The sequence below is a fragment of the Podarcis liolepis genome, assembly GCF_965112155.1.
Source record: "Podarcis liolepis genome assembly, chromosome: 1".
Lineage (NCBI taxonomy): Eukaryota > Metazoa > Chordata > Lepidosauria > Squamata > Lacertidae > Podarcis > Podarcis liolepis.
In genome coordinates, this window is record NC_139554.1 from 64,305,274 (window position 1) to 64,328,101 (window position 22,828).

The 22,828-nt window shown below is 40.8% G+C and overlaps 1 protein-coding gene across 6 annotated transcripts in view; it reads right to left on the reverse strand.

Annotated features, from left to right (window-relative positions):
- Nucleotides 1–22,828, reverse strand: part of DCDC1 (doublecortin domain containing 1) — a 246,701-nt gene that overhangs the window by 41,997 nt on the left and 181,876 nt on the right. For all 6 annotated transcript variants that reach the window (XR_014516364.1, XM_083462254.1, XM_083462253.1 and 3 more), the window contains exons 20-23: nt 10,952–11,075; nt 9,478–9,659; nt 4,384–4,494; nt 2,565–2,664 (exon numbers count right to left, since the gene is read on the reverse strand). Coding sequence is in view for 5 of the 6 variants with exons in the window: in XM_083462254.1 (XP_083318380.1) it covers nt 2,565–2,664; nt 4,384–4,494; nt 9,478–9,659; nt 10,952–11,075 (517 nt within the window). In the remaining variant the exon portion in view is untranslated. The remainder of the gene's footprint in view (nt 1–2,564; nt 2,665–4,383; nt 4,495–9,477; nt 9,660–10,951; nt 11,076–22,828) is intronic.

Sequence of the window (22,828 nt, forward strand, 5' to 3'; positions counted from 1 at the left end):
AAATCAACTATTACTATGGAAACTAAACAGCAACCAAAATCAATCAATCAATCAATCGTATTATGAAATCTTCAGCTGAGCTTACACTCTGAACAAAATTCCAGATATTTCTCAGCTTCTGCATTGGACTTACAGTACTATAAGCCAAAACATTTCAGGAGTTCCTGCTGCAAATACCTGAGGCTGGAGCATCTGCAGTTAGCAGAGTCCAAAGAAAGCTTCAGGAGAAAACAATAGCAACAATTTTACACCTTTAGCAAAGTGCAATGCAAATGTAACAAAGAAAAATGGAATTCTGTATTTGAATAAAAATGGTTCATATTTAAATACATTTTTTTTAAAAAAATGAAGCTAAATAATTAAGGCCCTTTAGAACCACCATACTGGGCAACAAAATCAGAGAAATAGATTACATAGAAAATTAGTAATTAATTCTCCTCAGCTTCTTTAAGGTTTATACCCAATGAATATTGCTGAACTTGGGAAGTATAATATGGTTCTTTTATTACATAATAAAATTTAAACACCAATCTCTAGGATAAAAAGGAAATAGTGACTCAATAAATATTAAAATAAAATGAGCCACACTTTTAGCATTGTCAATAGTTCACTAAAATGGCAAGTAGCTCTTTTGCCTTCAGTGTTGAAATAAATGTCTGTTGAAGACAAGAAGAACTTTTGGTTCATCTGGACACGTGATTCGATTATTATCCCACATTACCAGAAGAGAGAAAATAGGATTTTTCTTGCCATGCATGTCCTATTCTGGGGAAAGTAAGGAGGGTATTTAAAGTCCTTATTAACGAACTATATATACTACCAGCTCACATTGTGGCTTCCTAAAATTGTTTTTTCATAGAGCTCAGGAGTTGGGATGAACAAATCTGTCAGTTTCTCATTTTTACCATCATAAATTCAGTTTACATTTCTGCAGCGATTTGCTGTTTTAAAAAAGTCCTCATGAAAACCCACCAGCATTTTAATGTGAATTTCTCCTCATTAAACACCTTTTTGCATGCAGTTCTGACAAATATACACATTTCTGCAAGCCACTTCCCCTAATACAATGCATTTTTGTGTGCTAGAGGCTCTCTTTGTTCCTTTCCCAAAGACTTTATTAGAGAAAAAGGTGACTAGGTTGACCCTGGCCAGAGGGCTAAGGTTCTAGTAGAGCAGAGGTGGTTAACCTTTTTATACCTACCACCCACTAATGCATCTTTCTTGATGGTAAAATTTCCTTACCGCCGACCAGTGCTCGTTGGAAGGAGGATTCAGCTTGTGCCATACTGCCCACCTAGAATCCTGAAATGCCCACTAGTGGGTGGTAGAGACTGGGTTGACAACCCCTGCACTAGCGGGGTGCTGCACAGCTTATTCAGTAAGCAGTGCAGAGGTTTCTGCAGCCATTGCGGGTCGGGTGCTTCTTGAAGAAATCTGTACAGCAGCTACTTGGGTGTTGGTGCATACTTTCACACACAGCTAAAAGTGAACATCCTTGCCTCAGCTGATGTGGCTTTGGCTGGAGAGTTGGCCGCAGAGAGTTATTCATTGGTAGAACACCCTATACACCTGAGAACCCATTCACTAGGCTACTGTTTTCTATATAACAGTAGACTGTCTTCCTTGCTCTTGCAGATAAAACAAGAGTTTCTTGCCACAGATGTCCTGGTCTGGGGGGAGTAAATAGGGTGTTCTTTGATTCTTTCTGCTAGACAACGTCATATGTAAAGTATACAAAGGTTTGCGAGATTGAAGTGCTGTTGGTTTATGTAGTCTCAACGGATTTCTTTTTCCCAGGGTTGGCATTGTTTGTTTCATTGATGGTTAGTTAACAATTTAGCTTTTAAGGAAGGATTTACTGCTCTTTCCAGTTCCGTCTGCCCAGTCTGCTCTGGGAACCCCTCCTGACAAGCTGGAGGGAATGATCCTAAATTACAGTGGTACCTCGGGTTAAGTACTTAATTCGTTCCAGAGGTCCATTCTTAACCTGGAACTGTTCTTAACCTGAAGCACCACTTTAGCTAATGGGGCCTCTGCTGCTGCCACGCCGCCGGAGCACGATTTCTGTTCTCATCCTGAAGCAAAGTTCATAACCTGAAGCACTCTTTCTGGGTTAGCGGAGTCTGTAACCTGAAGCGTATGTAACCTGAAGCATATGTAACCCGAGGTACCACTGTATTCTAAATCCCACCCTTGTTATCCCAGAGAAGTCAGGATTATCTGTTATTTCTTTTGCCCTGTATCCTGAGCAAAATGCCAAACTCAAATTAAGCCCATTTTCAATTTTATATTCTCTTTCATTTTCCAGATTTCAAACTTTGTTTCCAAAGTCTGCTTTCCCATTGCAAGAGTTCTTTCTTTGGGTTTAACTCAATGCCAAAAGGGTATTTTTTTCCTCCCATCACTAATTGCAATATTCATGGGGCATAACACAACCATAGCTTCAAGCAGTGTTTGAAACGATATGAGTAGGATGTGATTCATCATTATCTGCTCATTTTATAAGAACAATGCTTTCTGAAGAAGTACTAATGCCTCCGATTTCATTTTCATTTTTTTCTTACCAGCTGATCTCTCTCCAAGTCTTCCAAAAGACAAATTTCGACCCCCTTTTCAGTGAACAGTCTTCTGGCAGCAAAAGGCAAATTCAATGCCATGGTGCACCTTTTTAAATAAGAAAAACGTGTATACAGTATATGGCTCTGTTTGCATTACGTTTTCAACACTTGAAGGGATTGAAGTGGCACATTAGAAACAGGGCAACTGTACTCTTCATTAGAAATATCAATTAACCCAGCACTGCTGTAACCTGAAGTGTAGTTTATCCTGTTGATGGCTTAGGAGTCGTAAGACCAAGCATCACAGGGGAGTATTTATGAAGTAAAGCGAAAATGGTTCCAGGTTTGGAAATAACTAATCCTGTCTACAGGGAGCAATTTCAAGACTGGTGATTCCTCAGCTGTACAGAATGGCAGCACAGCATCTCTGCAGAATGACAAAGACAGTGAGTGCTCTTCCACAGCCACACCAGGCCGATGTAGTTTTATTGGTGAGCACTAGATTCCTCGCTTTATAATTCCTGCTTTTAAAACCCAATGGTTGCGTTTGAGGGTGGTATTTTATGGCAAATATTATTACTGTCTGAATTTTGTATGGTTATTTTATTGTGAGCTGATATGATCAAAGGGGAAGGCTAAGTAACAAATAAAAAAGAGCAATAATTAGGAACCTGGCAAGCAGAGGGAAGGTATAAGGTGAGTGAACAATTTCACAGCAATGAAGGAAAGTTTCAGTATGCTTCCTGCATATTGAAGGGAAGCATGAATGCCTTTCAAGCCCCTTTGCCTACAAAACATGCCTCTCTAAATGTGTCATGTGCACTGAAAAAGTTATAAGCTACCGTTGTTGACATCCATCTGTCTCGAGACAATGGAGGAGTGGGCCTTTGGGGTGAAGTCAAACGGTTGGAGAGTTACAAGCTTGGATAGCCTAGTTTAGGCAACTCCTAGCCTCCACTCCTAGCCTTGACAGATCAGCAGCCAACCTAGTGCCAGATATTGCTAGCCTACAACTCCCATATCCAGGATGTTCTCAATAGCATCACCACAATTTTGGAGTGTCCTTCCCTAACAGATCTGGCTGTCACTGACCCTGACGGGTTTCTTGCACCAGTTGAAATGCATCTGTTTACTCAGGCCTTTGGTTAAACTAGTTATGAGGCTGGCAGCCTGCCTTTGCTGACCATGTTAATTGTTGTATGTGATGCGGTTTGTGATACCAGTTTTACTATAGACTATATATTCAATGGGACGCAGGTGGCAATGTGGGTTAAACCACAGAGCCTAGGACTTGCCGATCAGAAGGTTGGTGGTTCGAATCCCTGCGATGGGGTGAGCTCCCGTTGCTTGGTCCCTGCTCCTGCTAACCTAGCAGTTCGAAAGCTCGTCAAAGTACAAGTAGATAAATAGGTACCGCTTGGGCGGGAAGGTAAACGGTGTTTCCGTGCGTTGGTCTGGTTCGCCAGAAGCGGCTTAGTCATGCTGGCCACATGACCTGGAAGCTGTACGCCGGCTCCCTCGGCCAATAAAGCGAGATGAGCGCCGCAACCCCAGAGTCGGCCACGACTGGACCTAATGGTCAGGGGTCCCTTTACCTTTTTATATATTCAATATTGTATTTCATTCCCTTTAGGATGTGAACCACCTTGGGAGGATGGCATATTCCTGATATACAGCTATACTAATAAATAAAGAAATCACCAGCCCTGCTGACCTGGAGCCCGACAGCATCTAGAGAGCATTGAGTTGGCTATATGCCTTAGCACACGAGTGTTTACATATCTAAATTGGGGGGAAATAAAGATTGTGATGTGGGTTTACTTACCGTTCCAAAAAATGCTGGAATTCTTTTCGGTGTTTTTTCTTTTCTGAATCAGCATCATCGTGTGCCTTCGGGACTCTCTTCACTTTCTGTTTCCTTTCTGGGTCAACATTTCTAGAGGAAATTAAAGCATGTTGTTTGAATGATTTTTCTAACCAAAAAAACTTCCAAGAGAGTAAAAAGATCCTGCTTTGTAGTTTGCAGTGCAAGTCTGGAAAAACATGAAACACAGCTACACAATCTCAACGCAACCTTTTGATGTTTGCCATCCCCGGCTCCTTTGGGAAGGAAAGGAAAGAAATTAATTAATTAATTAAACAAACAAACAAACAAAATATTCATTCTTCACATCTTATTCTTGGTGGCATCAATGTTCAAAGCCATGACACTAGCTTGGTCATTATAAGGCACACTGATGCTACAATGCTACAAGTTATTTTCCCTTTCACATGGGGGAAATACACAGCACCACACATATACATTTATTTGTACTTCTTAAAGTACCCGAATCCTTCCTAACCTACTTCATATGTGTAAATTTTCTACATTTTCATAAAGGAAATGTGCAGAAACTACACAAGGTTGAAATGAAATGCCTTCCAAAATTTAGCACCCTATTTGGAGTGGGTGTGGGGAAAACCTTTTGAAATTGGTTTTCCAGGGTTTGCTCATCCCAGTGGCAAACACCAATTCCCCTGCTTTTTTATTGTAAAAAATGAAGGTTTATCGCCAGCTGTGATAGCAGAGCTAGCAGCAAAAGCAAGAGCCCTTCTTCACAGCTACTAGCTTGGCTGCCATCGCCACCCTTGCTCACTTGACACAACACCATTCCAGTAACATTTGGGGATGAAAAATGGTGGCACCAATTGGGAAGAACTGCTGCATCTACCACCATGGACCACAGTAAAACAACAATGTTTCCCAGTTAACAAAAAACTTCACTGACACTTGCTGCCTGAATAGACATCCTACCACCACCACCACCAAAACCATCTGAAAAATGTATACACAATGATTGCATATACTGGTACATCTATATCAATAGCTGGAATCCATAGAACCACACAACTCACCCTTCATGGTCAATAGGACAGCTGTTCTCCATGCCATTTGGCAATCTGTTTTTTTTAAAAAAGGAACTTTCAAAACACTTCATGATATGTCATGAAGGTCAGTTGTTGAAAGGAAATACAACACCCCACTGGGCATGTCTAAAGACACTGAGTATGCCTGAAGTTTTTCTTGGGATCCTACTGTGCTTACATGAAATAAATGCGATATGTATATCACTTTTACATCAAGCTATATGGAATTTATATCCTATGTCCTACACCTTTGAAACAGACTCCAGTGGAACAGGGATCAGAAAATCTTTCTGTCCCAATTCTCTTCTTCCAACATGAGATCAAACTGACAAACAGTGGAGAAGTGGCAGCAATAACATCAGCCTTATCCTATAATTGACTGCGACTGCACCTACAGTGGGGCTAAATTCCTAAAGTCTGATTATGGCCTCATTCTGGCATCAGGCACATACCTGTATTAAGCCCAGCTCTTCGTTGCATCAGCCATGGGGATCACAACCCACACCCCAACCCCAACTCTCTTAAATAACCTAATATGAAAATTCAACAACTTCATAAAAGCTAGTTTGGTTTGAGGAACTTCAGATCTAGAGGAAGAACTTTTTAAAAAGCTGATACCATTCATTAAATTTCTCTGTAAAAAGATCTGAACAATTTTAAGAACAGCATATTCACATTTTAGATCTGGCAGAGGGAGAACTAATTATGAGATGTATGCGTCAAAGATTTCAATTTCAGGCTTGACTTTACTTTGAAGATTATTTTTTTAACTTTATCATTTTTGCAGGCAGCTCAGTGGACAGCCGATCTGAATGCTACTCATTGTTCAGTGATGTATGAAGTGTATTTAATCAATCTGAAAAAGTAATATTAAACCATTATCAAAAAGTATCAGATGTTCTAAAAACCTTAAAAGAAAGGTCAAAAGGTGACATCTCTGCTAACAATGTGAGAAACGATGTATTTAACTTATTCTTTACATCAAAGCTTTTCACTGCTATATGAATATTCAAAGTCCTGTTATATAAAATTAACATACAAAACCTGCTCTTTCCAAGCATAATGTTCACTGTTTTCAAGCGGTTTATCCAAATAGATATAATTTATATTCACAGATATGTTGCATCCAACAAATATGGAAACAGCTTCAAGTGAAACTCTATGGGAATTATTGTGCAGAAAGGCAAGCTATGTGTCCATAAAAGTTCTTTACAACCTTGTAATCTGCTAGGGACGTGATTCTAAATTATTGCTGTAATTTATATACTTCAGGCTGTCTCCAGTTGTCTTCCTTCCATTTTTTTACATATTGAAAACAGAAAAATGTGCTACCATTAGCATGTTACCATTGCAAGACCTACTGGAAGGCACATCCCCATCATTACCACAAGAACTGGATTACCTAGTGCACATCTAGCCTTAATGCACACCAGACATTTAAAACTCATCTTGTCCCTTGCCAAAATGAAAAGTGTAGTTTGCCTAAGGGTGCTAGGAATGGTAACATTGTGAGGGGCAAATTGCATTTCCCAAGATTATGAGAGAGGAAAATGTGCTTTAAGTATATGGTGGTCTTAACCCCTATCTGTTGGGATCTACACACTCCATTCTTAATCCAGTGTGATGTAGGCAGACAGCAACCTGTTGCTAATATGGGTACATATCCAATAAGGATACAAGTAATGTGTAAGATTGTGATTCAACACTCAGATCTTCCCTACTTGATCAGAGCAACTGCAGACAAGTTTCTTCAGTAATCCTGGCGATGCATTTGTGTATGTACAGTGGTACCTCGGGTTACATACGCTTCAGGTTACAGACTCCGCTAACCCAGAAATAGTACCTCGGGTTAAGAACTTTGCTTCAGGATGAGAACAGAAATCGTGCTCTGGCAGCGCAGCGGTAGCAGGAGGCCCCATTAGCTAAAGTGGTACCTCAGGTTAAGAACAGTTTCAAGTTAAGAACGGACCTCCAGAACGAATTAAGTACTTAACCTGAGGTACCACTGTATGTTTATATGTATGTATGTATGTATGTATGTATGTATGTATGTATGTATATTATGCCCTTACACAAAACATTAGGGTGATATACAACTATATAAAAACATTTAAAACTATATGACACAGTCATTAAAAGGGTTACATTATTAAAGTGGCAGGACCATGGCAAGAGGATAATATTCACCCTACCTACTTCCAGATTGCTCCTCTCTTCCCATTTGAAGCAAAGTCCAAGTTCTGTGTACGCCTTGCTGTGTGTGTGTCAGGCTGATGGCCACATGAGGCAGTTGATTGCCACAGAGGCCTGAACTGGACCCAAGGCATCTTCAGTGTAGATGCTAAAACCGCCTGGCACAACTGTCCTGGGTTCTTCTAACACCATGTTTGGAGATCATTTTGGCCAGCTTGGCTGAGGCGGCTGTTGGGCAGCAGAGCTGATAGTACACCAACAGCATCCCTAGCTTGTCTCTTTGTCCTAGTGCCAGATTTAGACCCTAATGTTCTGTTCCAAGGAGAGGTTTCCCGGTGATGGAGCGTGAACTCCTGTGGACCACAGCAACTCCCTCAACCCACCCCTCCAGTCTGGCTTGGCATTGCACCAAATGCTTAGTTGGGCAGAGATGGGTTATGTCTGGCTCTCCTTGCTCCCTCACCCAGGTCTGCCTGCTCATTCACAACTAAATCATGGATTATCATTTAACAATATCACCACCAGACCTTTAGGCATAGAGGTAGAGCACCCAGTGTATCAAGCATAGATTGAGGCTTGGTGAGGGGGACAGGATGTAAGCACCTGTAATCCTCTCTTTGGCATTCCCTCCTTCAGCTGTGCCTGTTCCTCTCCTCAAACATAGATATAGGCTTGCCAGGCACCTTCTGCCTGAAATCCACTCACTTGAAGATGGTCACAGGTGCTCAGGCAAACAAAGAACCCAGTCACAGACCTATTATTGCCAGTACACACTAAAAGGGCACCTCACAGCAATCACTCTCCAGCTGAACTTCTTTCACAGGCATTTTCCATCCCATCTTCCACCTGGGACACTGCAAACATAAAACGTCCCTTCCTCCCACCCAAGGAATGCCAACTCCCAGGGTCCCAATGGTCTCCTATGTAAGGCCAAACAGCACATCTAAGTCTCATATAGCAATACAATGCAAACAATGCTCCGAGGAGGAGTAAAAAGGGTGGCACCCTCACCTCCAGTCTACCTCCAATGGGACAATTCCCTTTGGTGTGTTCCTCCAGGGTCACCCAAAGGGGCTGTCCTGTTGATGGCACCACTCCTAAATGCAAACTGCTCTCCTTTGATTGCGGAAGGGGCTGGCAATTAGCCAATGAGCAGGACAACTCCAGATATTAAAAAACCAAGCTTGCTCTTCCCAACTAGATGGGGGAAATAAAATAAAAACCCAACTGGCTTGCCAGTGGATAAAAAAGGGAATGGGTAAGCAATAGGGACTAATGGGTAAGCTTAGACTCTCTCCTCTCTTTCCAGCAATCACTCACTCACCAGGAGCCACAGAAGATCTCAACAGCATCCTCCTATATGATAATTCCATAGCATCTCCAAAGAAACAGGTGGGTGGGCCTTAGGAGCTTATCCATGCTATCAAGTAGTGAGCTTGCAAGTTTGTTGTGATAGCGTACTAGTTGTAGTGGAAACGTGGCTGCCAAAATCTGCACAACTGCAGCTGTTAAAAAAGTGCCAGAATTTTTATGATGGCCTCGTAGCCAGTCTCCAAGTGGAGATAACAGTTCAGACTGCTGATGCATTCACATGAGCATGGCCCAGCGGCTTCATGCACTTTGAAATGTAACCACAGGGAGCCAAGTCAGTGTTCAGAGTGGATTTTCTTTACCACCACAAAGTAAAATAGATGGCTACTTCTGGAGGTTGGCAACTTTTCAAGTATAAAGTTGAAAGCAGTAATAGATTTGCAAATTACAAATTAAAAAAACTTTACTGTGCTCATTAGATTATGAAAATTAACTATCATTTTCTTACTGTTTTTTAGCCACAGTTGTACAGTCGGGTCCAAGAACAAAGATGGCTTTGCTTTTGTCCTGTTCTCCATTTTTCAAAACTCTGAGTCTCAGAGGCATATAGCTGTCTGACTTCTTACCAGTAGGTTTCTTCAAGGGAGGGCTGTTTGGAATCAGCAAGCCTTCAATGGGCCAGTCAAAAGCCTTTCAAAAACATAAACAAAGCATTTGTTCCATTTATAAGAATTGCAATGATATATATAAAAGCTAAGAGTGACCAAATAACTTCACACATACAGTATGTATGCCAATTCAGAATCTCCACATTGCAGCGCTAGGGAGTGGACTGACACTATGAGAATAAGGACTTGCTGGAGGCTGTTTATTTTAATTTTAAAGTATATAAGCTGGTCTTCAATCAAAGGTTGAAGGATTGAGATAGGAAGTAGGGAACTGAGGGATCAGTTAGATCGTAGGGGATCATTTTATGGAACACTGAAGGAAATCTTCACCCTAAACCATCTTATGGTACAATCCAAATCCTGAATCCACTGGGCTGGTTGTTTGCATCTATCTGTCTTGGGAGACAGTAGAGGAGTGTTCCTTTGGAGGTGAAGTCAAACTGTTGGAAGGTTACAGCGCCTGCTGTGACTGTAGAGACAGATATGGGAGAAACATGTTTTGTTGCAGCATCTGGTTGTGCTTGCAGATGCACCATGGAGTTTCTTTTGAGTTAGGATACAGCACATTCTCCCAGCCCCTGCTCTGGTGGAAGGGTGCCCAATCCAGTGGAAATCAATCAATCCAGCATTATTTACCTCAAAAGGGGGGGGGAGAGATGGGTGGGGCATAGGTCAGGCTACTGAGAGCTTATAGCCACTACTGTGTGACTGGGCACAAGAGAATTGCTCTGCCCATTGCACTGGCTTGATTAGATACTCCTACATGCACTGCAACCTTAATATTTAGAAGGGAATATTTTTTGTACATTCAAATTTGGTTAGACAGTTTAGTCAGTTGAGAACAAGAAAAAATACTGTGCATGTGCTAACCATAAGCATTTACATCAGACCATGAATGTATGTAACAAATTAGTAGCAAAAGAAATGTTTTAGCATTGGTTTCCTGACATATGGAACTAAGCAGAGAAATCAGCAAAATGACACTTGTTAAAGTGAATTTAATGAAAAAAATACGCACAATGGTGCGTATATTCTGGACAATCAGAAAAATAAGAGTTTGCTGGGGAGGAGAAAGGAGAGGGTTAGGTGTGAGGGTTGATCAAATTCATGCCTAGTGAAACTCTCTGGATTGTGATCTTAGTAATTATATACGTCATTTCTAATATGCAATGAACATCGTAAATGTTTTTCACACTATTAGTGTGTATCTGCAAGTGTATATTTTAAATGTAAGCATAAAGATATGCTTTTTAAGCGTACTCAAATAGCTATGCACATATCTGCACATGTGTGGGTTGCACTTTACCAAATTACCTGGTTTAGTTCTCCATTTGGAAGCACAGGCCACATATAGGTCAACTTATTCCACAAAGGATTGTCCACTTTTGACTGTTTCCACTGACCAGGCTTACTTGTTCCTCCATGTTTAATGGCCCACCTGTAACGGAACAAAAGGAGTCTATTTTCTTATCTGAAGTATCAGCAATGGTCTTCTTAACAAATACATTTCAGACTGGAAGCAATTATTGAGCAGGTAAATTATAGCTCCTTTGATTGGATTCTCTTAGATCTAGGACGTTCCCAAGTTGATGTCATATTATCCAGGTTTGAGCCTGACATATATATATAGAGAGAGGGAGAGAGGTTTTTTCCCCTCCCTCTGTTGGCTTTCATCTTCGTTACTCCTGCTTAGTTAATTTAATAGATACTGATTGGATTGTTTTTCTATTTTAGTCTTTTACAATGGATTTGGATTTTATTGCTAGTTGCTTCTTTTGATTCAGAAAGGCAGGATACATGAAATCCCAGTCCAGCTACATTTGGTCCATAACTATGAATGAGCTGGAATGAAAATGAAGGAAGTCTTGGGTTCCTTTGCTCCCTGTTCCTCCTGTTGTTCCTCTATGCAGCTGGAAGGCATTCAGTTTCACTTCCACAAAATCTTAGTTTGTTATACAAATAAATAAATAAAACAGGTTAGTTTTTTTTAAAAAAGCCACTTTCACAGCCCATTGCTTGAAGTTGTCTTGTTTGAATTATATGATCAAGGAATGAAGCAGTTAGAAGGTTTCCTGAAAATGTACTGATTTTAGAGATGGGCAAAGTGTGAGATATGACCATAGGTAAAGGGACCCCTGACCATTAGGTCCAGTCGTGACCGACTCTGGGGTTGCGGCGCTCATCTCGCTTTATTGGCCGAGGGAGCCGGCGTACAGCTTCCAGGTCATGTGGCCAGCATGACTAAGCCGCTTCTGGTGAACCAGAGCAGCACATGGAAACGCTGTTTACCTTCCCGTCGGAGCGGTACTTATTTTTCTACTTGCACTTTGACGTGCTTTCAAACTGCTAGGTTGGCAGGAGCAGGGACCGAGCAACGGGAGCTCACCCCATCGCGGGGATTCGAACCGCCGACCTTCTGATCGGCAAATCCTAGGCTCTGTGGTTTAACCCACAGTGCCACCCGCGTCCCTAGATATGACCATACTTAGTGCCATTTCTCATTTCTCTTGATCATGCAGCTACACACAACACACACGCACACACACACCATTCCTCCTCCTCCTCTCTCTCTGCCAAATGAGAGGAATGCTGTTGTTTTCATGTCCTTATCAGCTTCCTTCAGGCATATCACTGGCCACCATCGCATGGAGACAAGTGACTTGCCCTAAGCCACAGACTGAATACAAGGCAGAGGTGGGGTATGAGACCCAACCACTCTTTTGATATTGGATTCGCTGCTGTAATGCAATGCACATTTCACAAACAAAACAATTTAATTTCCAAGCCAGAGCATTGCAAATTGATTCTCCTTGAATTAGTTTACCATCAATTCATTACCTCTCAGATCACACTCCAATTAACTCCTCTTCAATTAATCCCCAAAGGACTAATTTCCCCTCTGCCCTCCCAAAAAGAAGGGCGTTGAAACACACACACACACACACACACACACACACACACACACACACACACTTCATACCCAACAAATGCAGCCCTATCCTCTTCTCTGCCTGTCTCTTAATAAAGAGGTGTGGTGGGAGGAAACTACAGGGAATAACCTTGTCTGTGCTTTATAGTGACACAGAAATAGAAGCACCTAGACAAAGCAGAGGCTCAGTATATAGCATCTTGATTTTAAAGTGCTGGGTCTCTTCTCTTCCACCCCCCACCCATGGCAGATGTCAGTGCAAAGCACACTGCCTAGCTTTAGTTCCTTTTATTTTAAAGATAAAGACAACTATTTTCTTTGCTTATAGAACTGTGGGAAGGGAGGGGGGTCACTGACATCCTGTTGAACAAAAGACTCTTGGGGATCCAGTTGCACATCAGGAGACTTGTGGGAATTCTGCTAGGTCTTGGGCACTATTGTTGACGAACATTTGCAGCGCGCACCACACGGCTTTTCCTGAAAGAGCGATTAAGCTGCCAGGCTTCAACGCAGTATGAGTTTTAATAACTAAGTTCAAGCCCCCTGAAAACTGTGTTTTATAAATGAAAAGCTGACAATCTGTGAGCTGCATTGGCATAGGTAACAATATAATGACTGTATAAGTGCCTAAAATGAAATCTGCCCTTAGTGGCACATTCTCTTCTCTTTCGGTTTCTGCCTGTGTTTTCAAATAGCATCTGTAATTTAAACCCAACATTTCTCGCTTGCAGCCACTAGGTGGAAACAGCGATTCGTGGAAGTAGAGTTGAGAGGCATTTCTTTTGAAAAGCTGCATCACATTTAATTCTACTTAATGTTATTTTATTTCTTTTTTTATTTCAGACAGCCCTAACATAATTGCTTCCCCCCCCCCCGATGTCTCACGAAGAAGTAAAATAGAACTCCTTGTGCCCCAGATAGCTGTCAAATCTCTCTTTTTCAAGCATGCGTGCAAAGGACAAGGCAAGGCTAAAAACAAAGTGACATACTTTTTGACCCCATAATCAATAGGTATGCTATGACTCTCTGTGATTATAAAGAAGCAAAGGAAACACTAGCTATATAGTTTCATCTGAAGTTATCTGGACCGCTGTGATTTTGACTGTTTTCTATCCCTTGTTTATATTTTGCAATGTTTTACTGACTGCTCTGATCTCCCTGGTGCAGTAAAGTGGGATATATATTTGACTTTAAATAAATAAATATTACCCAACATTTTACCACTTCTGACTAAATATGGACAAATCTCAGTGCTTATTGTATGCTGTTGAACTTTGTAAGTAACTTGTGGAGGGGCATTCTAATTATAGTACAATTCCCATGCATGTACTTAACAGTAAGTCCCACTGTGTTCAGTGGGTCTTGCTCTCAGGACAGTTTGCATAGGAATGATGCCTTATTTCTATTTCCGCTTAATTGTTTGCGGCAATCTACGCAATTATGCAAAAATGGGGCCACAAAGGGTGTTCAATATGAAACTGCCCTAAACTTTCACGAGCGTTAAGGGCTGCTAACTCATGAGTAGAAATTATTATACTTAAATATGAGTCCCTGCTGAATAATTATAACTTTATCAGAAAAGCAAAGAAATCTGTAAGGATAAATTTACTAAGATCCTGAAGGATTGCAATATTTCAAATCATGATATTAGAGCTGTATTAGAGTATATTTATTTCTGCTTTTAACTGTATTTTTAATGTAATGGAAACTAAGGTGTTGGTTTGCTATGGCCTGCCCATAATGTATATATCACAGCTGGGCCACAAAGCATGTTAGCAAAAGGCAGACTACTCAATCGCATTAAAGAATTCTACAAAAATCAGAAGCAATTTGTCCATCCAGGAAGTGTGGAAATCACAGAAGGACCCAGTATAGATTGCATGCCACCCTTCCGATCTAATAACATATTTTTATTTTACAATATTGTTGCATGAAGTGAGCAATTACCCTTCAGTCATTGGGAAGGAGGTTAATCACTCACTGACTGGAATGGCTCTATATATTCTGAGATGCTGCAGCCTCAACTGTGGGTTGCTCTTGGAAAACGATGTTATATATTGGAGAACAACTTACAAATGATATGGAAGGGACAACAGAAATATTGTGGTCTTCTCAATATTGCTTCATAGGACATATAACTCCATAGCTGTGAAAATGCATTTCTCTAGAATTTTCTAATCTTGCAAACCCTTACCCACAAAGCTTAGTAGTCCTTCCTCCCACTTGCTAAGGGTTCGGCTAGGAGTGGGAAAAGGGCCCACAGCCACCCAATGCCCAAAATACAACTCTTAAGTAGTAGAAATGATGGAACTGACCCTGACTGAAAACTGAGAGGAAAGAAACAGGGTTGCAATTTATGTTATCTTCAAGCTGAAGAACAATTAAACAACAGTCAGCCTGGACAACTGTGGGAAAGGGAAAGTTTCAGAGGAAAGGCAGCTTGGCACAGAAACATAGGATTGTAGAATTGGAAGGGACCCTGAGTGTCATCTTGTCTAACCCCCCTGCAATGCAAGAATTCTGCCCACAGCCATCCCTGGGTGGACTCAAACCACCAACCTTCTGGTTAACAGCCAGACACACTGACCCATTGCACCATGATGAGTGTAGGTAGGAAAACAGGTAGCGGTTCAAGAAACAGGAGGATGTCACAATGCAGTCTTGTGCACGGGCAGCTTGGGTTTGGGGCAAGTTGTTTAGAGCTACAACACAGAAACAGGTGGCACAAGGTGGGGGCTTGTTTCTTGTGTCATTTGGCCCTTTCTTCAGCACCTCCAGCTTCCGTTGCAGCCCCTGATCAGCTTCTTTGTCCTTCCTGCCAACTCGGCGGCATGAAACAAACACCCTTCCACACTTGGGTTCAATTGCCATGATGCTTCAAAGGAAATCTCAGTGTATAATGCCTTAGTGAAGACATTTTCTCTCTCTCCTTTTGTCAAAACATTCAAACAAGGGAAGGCCTGTGTTTCAGTACAAGCTTTGCATGCAGAAGGTCTCAGCATGTTCAGCGGGTAGTATTGGGAGAAACCTCTTCTGAAGCCCTGGAGGGCTGCTTCCAGTCAGTGTAGACAAGACCAAAGTAGAAGGCAGGTTTCTATGTTTCTAAAGTACTATTTTTTATTCCCATTTTCTAAAGGAGTTGTGGTTTGTAGATTGAATTCAACAAACAAGAGACAAAAGAGTTAAAGGACTGGAGCTTTTTTAAAACTTAAAATTAAAGCTGACCTTTTCTATCTTCTATCAAGTAACAATTACATTGTCTTAAATCTCATAATGAAATAAAATGAAGTGCAATATGTAATCTGAGCATGATATTCTACGTAATAATTACCTTGGTGAACACCAGCCCAAATCAGCATGCTTCTAATAAACAGGTAGGGGGGAATAGCAGATTTGCATACTATTACTGACAAGGACAAATAATGTTTTTCTCATACATTTTCTTCAAGAATATTGTGGCCCATTTGCATTATTTATCTTTGGTAGAAATAGGCTACCATTATCAAAGCAGGACCTGCCCCCTTCCTCTCTTCAGTTCTTTGAATCCTGCCCCTCTTACCAGCACTATACCAGACCTCTGTTAGATTTTTTAAAAAGCTGCTACAACAGACTGTATCTCCACTGCACAGGTATTTCCTCTGTGGACTATCTTTTAGCAACAATGTGTAGTACTACTAATACTCAGTAAAAAAAATTGTAAAAAATTTGGTGATGGTACTTACATCTTGAGAACTTGTAAAATGTTTCTCCTACCCTACTCTCCATATTTCTGTGCCCTCTCCTTCATTTCATACGCTCCAACATTTATCTGATGAAAATAGGGACGTCCCATTCCAGAATGGTAATTTTAATATTTATAGACATCTTACTGGGTTGCCCCAGCCACTCTGGGCAGCTTTCAGCATATATAAAAACATAATGAAACATGAAACATGAAAAAAACTTTCCTATACCAGATTGTCTTCAGACAAGTCAGGGATTGGATAACTCCATAGTCTCCAACATGCATCCAATGAAAATAGAGACATCCTAAGAAAAAGCAGGACATTCCAGGATCAAATCAGAAACTGGGATGGCTTCTCTAAATCAGGGATGTCTCTGGAAAATAAGGACACTCGGAGGGCCTGTCATTCTCTGTTGAGTTTATGATGGCCTTTTAATTATAAAGTTGATAATAAAAATAAAAACACAATAAAAATGGAATTGTTTAACATTTTATAAATGATGTTTATTAAATTTGAGTTTCAAAGACTTTAAAAATTAAGATTGGTGCCAGTCCCTTTCACAAAATGGCTACTGTGGGATGTGTTGCATAGCAAAAAAATGTCTGCTGTAGGGGTGTGGCCTAGCACAAAATTAGAAAGAGCAGAATCATTGGTGCTTGTACTTGCCCTTCCTCAGGCTTATCAAGGAAAGTCAACACTATGTCTTGCTGGTCCTGTTTGTAGCAATCACACCAAAATGATTTTCCCATATACTTATAATGATAGTTTTCTTATCTAATAACAGCAGGGTATCAGGGAAAGTATACAATAGGGCCATCCCCATGCTGTCTTTCACATGCGAAGAACCCATGCAAACATTCACAATACATACACAGACACACATGCATCTCCCTGTCTCTCTCATTTACTCATTCACCTCAAATACGTACAATCACACATTTATGTATCCCTCCCTCCCCCCCCATTTATACATACCTCCCCCTTTTTCTCTCTCTCATACAAAACACCTAAGAATCAAGCCAGTGGTCCGTCTAGTCCAGCACCCTGTTCTCACTGTGCCCAAATAGATACCTTGGGGAAGCCTGCAAACAGGACATATACACCACACATTTTGTTGTTTAGTCGTTTAGTTGTGTCCGACTCTTTGTGACCCCATGGACCACACATAGATATCTCCTTCTCCCCTCCCCTCACAATACATACATTGTTTTCTCTCACATGCAGATAGACAACATATAGATTTCTTCCTCCCTCCTGGCATGCCTGAGCATGTGGGGATACCCCACACGCTGCTCCTTCTTTCCCTCCCCAAACTATTTTTTAAAAGCAAGCCCTAGCACAGGATTGTCCTAGCCGAACTCCCAGCTTGGTTTTTGCCACATATTTTAATGTGTCCTTCTCATTTGTTTGTGGGGAGGTTAAGGTGATATTTCATTTATTTGTTTAGGTTCGTCCTACTTGTGGTTGACATGCTAAGCCAAACCATGACTTGCATGTTTGCAATAAGACCTGTTTTGGTTTAGCATTGGGTATGAACAAGGGCAATGGGGGCACTTCTTTCCAACCCTGAACTTTCCAACGTCAGTGCTGTGACAGGGCTGCCTTAGTCAAACTCTACACCCTACCAATTCACCAAGCCATATCAAAGTTCAATGAAATGTGAGTGCATGTTCGATTTGGCCTTATCTTGAACCCAATGGGATTCACTTTCTTCCCTCTGTCTTTTTTGAGCTTGAGAGATTAGACATCTTCAGTGGAGTGGAGTCTATCCAAACCAAATCACAACCAAATATACAAAACTATGCAAACATTGCCAGGGTCTCTAAAACATATAAAATACAGCCAAGCAGTTATATGCTGTAGTCTTGGAATTATATACATTTACATAAGTTTTTGTCATACTTAGGCAAAGGCAGTTTGACATGGAGAATCATAAAGGAAGATCCTCTCAAGTGTCTGATTGCCTTTAAGAAATAAAAGTGAGTAAACGAAAACCGTCTCTCCTTATAATGTAATTTACATATTTATGTTACTTCATAGATGGTAACAGTACATACTAAAGTAACAGAACAAAGTAATAGCTGCATATATTTTTTTCTTTTGGTAAGCAAGTGGGTAGCATTTTGTCACACACAAATTCTGCAGACACACAAGTCCTGCAGATCTGAAATTCTCTCGCTTGCTGTCACTCTGCCATTCTCAATAAGGAAGTGAAGACCTAGGCATGTCATGCACATTAGGTGAAGCTAACAGCCTCCGGGGACAGGTGCTTCCCACACAGTTTAAAGAAATACTGAACTAGCCAAACAATGAATATTAGTCACTGTTCTTCCGTATGCAGTCCGAACTGGGATGCAATTCTGATGTTTTCTTAAGAATAATGAAACTGAGCACCATATTAGACACATTGCTTCCTAGAATCATAGAATCATAGAATCAATGAGTTGGAAGAGACCACAAGGGCCATCGAGTCCAACCCCCTGCCAAGCAGGGTGTATAACTGTTATTTTAACTATGTTTCTAAAGAAGTAAACACCTCAGAGGTTTTAAAATATGTTACTGAAAATAAGAAGACCTATTTATTTATTTTTAGTTTGCCCCACGTTTTTAGGCAGTACAGCAGAGATAGATAGATAGATAGATAGATAGATAGATAGATAGAAAGAAAGCATTTCCCCTCAAAAAAGGATCATACAGGATTATAGAGATACTGGCTCGGTGCTGATATAGTACATACTTGGGATGTAGAAAGTCTCCAGGAAGTGCTGATACCCTGGAGAGCTACTGCCAATTCAATGTAGTCCATACAGAGCTAAATGAACCAATGATCTGACTTGGTATAAGGTGGCTTCCTGTGTTCCTAAAGCCCTTCTAAGTATAGGAACTTAGGAACTTGTAATCCGGGTCCAGCAGTGAGCCACAGTCAAAGTAAAGTAGTGAGGGGCACCATGCCAAAATTACCTGGCAATCAGTGTACAAGATCCAAGCAAGTCACTGTAGGAAAGGCAAAATCTCCCACAGCCCCTCTACTTGCATTCAGGTATACAAGTCTCCTATCTCATTTGCAGTTTCTCCCTATGACTGGAATGAAGATTAAAGGTACTTTCATTAAAGGTAATTTTAGAAGTTTTTTTGCTGGATTTTTTCATCTGCATTTAACATCACACCAATCTTGGGGTAGCATATTCAAATGTAAATCATATTCCACTTAGAAATACTGTCTTGGTGCAGGAAATAAAATGTTTCCTAGCGGAGGTGAATGATAGATAGATAGATAGATAGATGATAGATAGATAGAGATAGATAGATATAGATATAGATATAGATATAGATATAGATATAGATATAGATATAGATATAGATATAGATATAGATATAGATATAGATATAGATATAGATATAGATATAGTTTGTTATTATACCGTCCTTCATCCAAAGATCACAGGGCAGTTCAACATAAAAATGCAAAATGAGAAAACAAAATTCATTTTTAAAAGCCAATAATCCCCCTCACACAAACACATTTTAAAAGCCACAGAACCTTTAAGCATCCTGGTTACAGAGAAAGGATTTCGCTTGGTGCCTACGGATATATAGTGATGATGCCAGGCAAGCCTCCCTGGGGAGAACATTCTACAAGTGGGGAGCCACCACAGAAAAGACCCATTCTCATGTTGCCACTCATCCCACTTAACCAAAGGTGTTTCCTTTGAGCTCAGTTTTGCTTTTTGCAAAACCAAACCAAGCCAAACCTCTGCAGTGCTTATTTGTGATCACATTGTCAGAGCACCACCAAGCTTTTCCCCCCTGCAGGGTGGGAGGCTGGTTTGACTGGGGGTGGGGAAAGAACTACATTGTGGAAAAGAACTACATGTATATGTTTTGGATAACAGAGAATTATTTCTTAAACAGAACATCCTAAATGATGTAGGGAGGATAATCTGAATACAAGGTAGCAAAATGATTTAAGATATATTAGCAGAGTCACTATTGCTAAAACTAGCACTGATAAGACACCAAAGTGAACATTTACATTCTGAGTACCATGTTCAATAAGGAGATCGACATATGGAGGAGATTCAAAGGAGTTAAACCAGAAAACTGAATGAAGAAAGTAGCTTCAGTATAGATAAAAGATGACAGAGCCTATTTAAATGTTTGAATCCTTACATGGAGTCTGCTTCACATTATTCTACACGGTAGCAGTATCATGTAAAGAAGCCCTAAAGGGGGGCACAGTTAGTTCTAAATGTTTAAAAAGGATGCCAAAAAACAGAGAAGGAATAGTTGTTCACACAATCCACTAAATTGAACCCCAAGAGAAAGTAGGATTTAGGTCATTATTTTAAATGCACAGCTTCTGAGGCATAAAGCAGTTAAATAAATGTGCAAAGCTGGGAGAGATGTATGTTCCAGAGCCTTTCGTAAGCACACGGTTTTTATAATGGGTGAGAAGATTCAGAACCTGTACACATCAAATGATGTCCCAGTTGGCTTTTGGATTTCACCATATTAACAAGAAAAGCTTTCTTATTACAGTAACAGGAGAAGTTGCCCAAAAGTTGCCAGTGAGAACTAAACAAGTTTTTTTTGGGGGGGGAGGGGTTTACGTACTATGCATTCCAATTCAGAAACTAGAATCTACATCTAGGATAGCATCCCTTCCTGGTAAGAAAGATCAGCTTTTGACCTTACCAGTTAGAGTAGGAAACCACATCTTCAATGAGAAATAAACAATGGGTTGTATCCAGCAAAGTCATTGTGTGAGCAAAATGATTCCCTTTTGCACAAGAGAATCCACCATCCTTTTCCCTGCCCCAGGCACTCCTGTATCCCCTAACTCTGCTTTGGGGGTTCCCCCAACTTTATGAAGCATATTTTGAAGGTGTGAGTTACATACAGGGGGAAGAGAGGGAAAGGAAATTATTTATTTATTTTTAATAATTTATTTATATGAGTTTTTATAACAGCATTAAATAACAATAGAACAAAGAGCAGTCATACAATTTATGTAAGTATCAACTACATATTTCATTGGTCCAATCATGTAGAAGAATAAAAATAAAGTGCCATTTATGCTATAAATAAGTTATAAGATCATTAAAAAAATAAATATAGTATACATTTTATCCCAGATCTTTCTGTAATATTCTCTATGTTAAGTATGGACTCCAGCTGAGTTCTCTCTAGGGTAATCATGAGATAAAGCTAAACCAGTGTTTATGAAATATTATCTAGTATTTCTGTTTTCCTCTTTCCAGTCTGCTTTGTCAGTTTTTCCATTAGGGCTATGGACCATACCTACAGTAGCTGTACCACTCATTCATCATGCTCAAGCTTGTAATTATCCAGTGTTCTGCAGTTTCAATTCTTGTTACCAGAATAAAGGAAGTCAACAGGTTCCTTCCATGCACATCAGATTCTTCTCCATCAAATATAATCGGGAGCAGCTTCAAAGGATTACGTGGTACTAGCTGGCTTGTTATTAGGCCAACTAAAGTGCCCAGAAATCCTGGGCCACTGGCAGGGACTAGCAGGGCTCCAAAGAGTGTGTGGCAGAGGCCCAGGAGAGGGAACCATTGATTTATGGGGTGTCACACCACCCACAAAGCAGGACCCAGGAGAAGAAGGAGAGTCAGGGCAGCCAAAGCAGAGGAAGGCAAGGAGGATGTGACAGAGGAAGAAGTGACAATCCAGTGAGGGATAGGTCAGTTGATTCCTTACCTTTCCCTGCTCCACTGTCTCCTAGAACCAGGAGGGACTCAAAAAGGGAAAAGCAGTGACAACTTCTGTGCAGGACAAGTCTCAGGTTGCAGACATGCAACCCATTAGAGGAGGGGATATAAGCTGGTTGAGGGGAGGGGCACCACTGTTGCTCCAGCTGAGCCATAGGGCTGAGACCTGTGGACAGTTGCCTAGAGGCTAGAGGTGTGTGTGTGCATACCCATGCACACCCATTCAGAGCACCGTGGAAGGTGCTGTTAGTGTTTCACTTGCCAATAAAGAGTTAACTGTCAGACATGTGCCTTCCTTATCTGGGCTGAGCTGTGACAGCCACTGGGCAAGTCCAGCACATGTGGTAGAAGGTACCTGACCCCACACATTGTATCCAGCATAGAGGACAAGTAGTTTTTTGTGATTCTGCTAAGTGCGTAGGGAAGCCATGGATCAGTTTGAAAGAGTTCTCCTTCAACCTGGCTGATACTGAACAAAATGGCGCCCTGCCCCACCCTCCACTCCATTTTGCTGAATCAATAGTTATGTTTAGGCCATGTTTCCAGGTTTATTTAAGACTGTCCAAGAACTACAATGTACAATGATTTAGTTTGATTCACCCGATTGTAAATAAGAACTTTCCTTACTTTCTCAGAAGTTACAGAGGCTAGTTTGTGTATCTGAAATATAGAAAGAACCATCTTCAGAGTTCGCTTTAGAAGAAAGTACCACTGGAAAAGTGGACAAAGCATATTTGGTACTTGTAGAATGACTCCAAAATACAAAATAACTGCTACTCTTTGAGCTTGTGTTCTGTTTTCT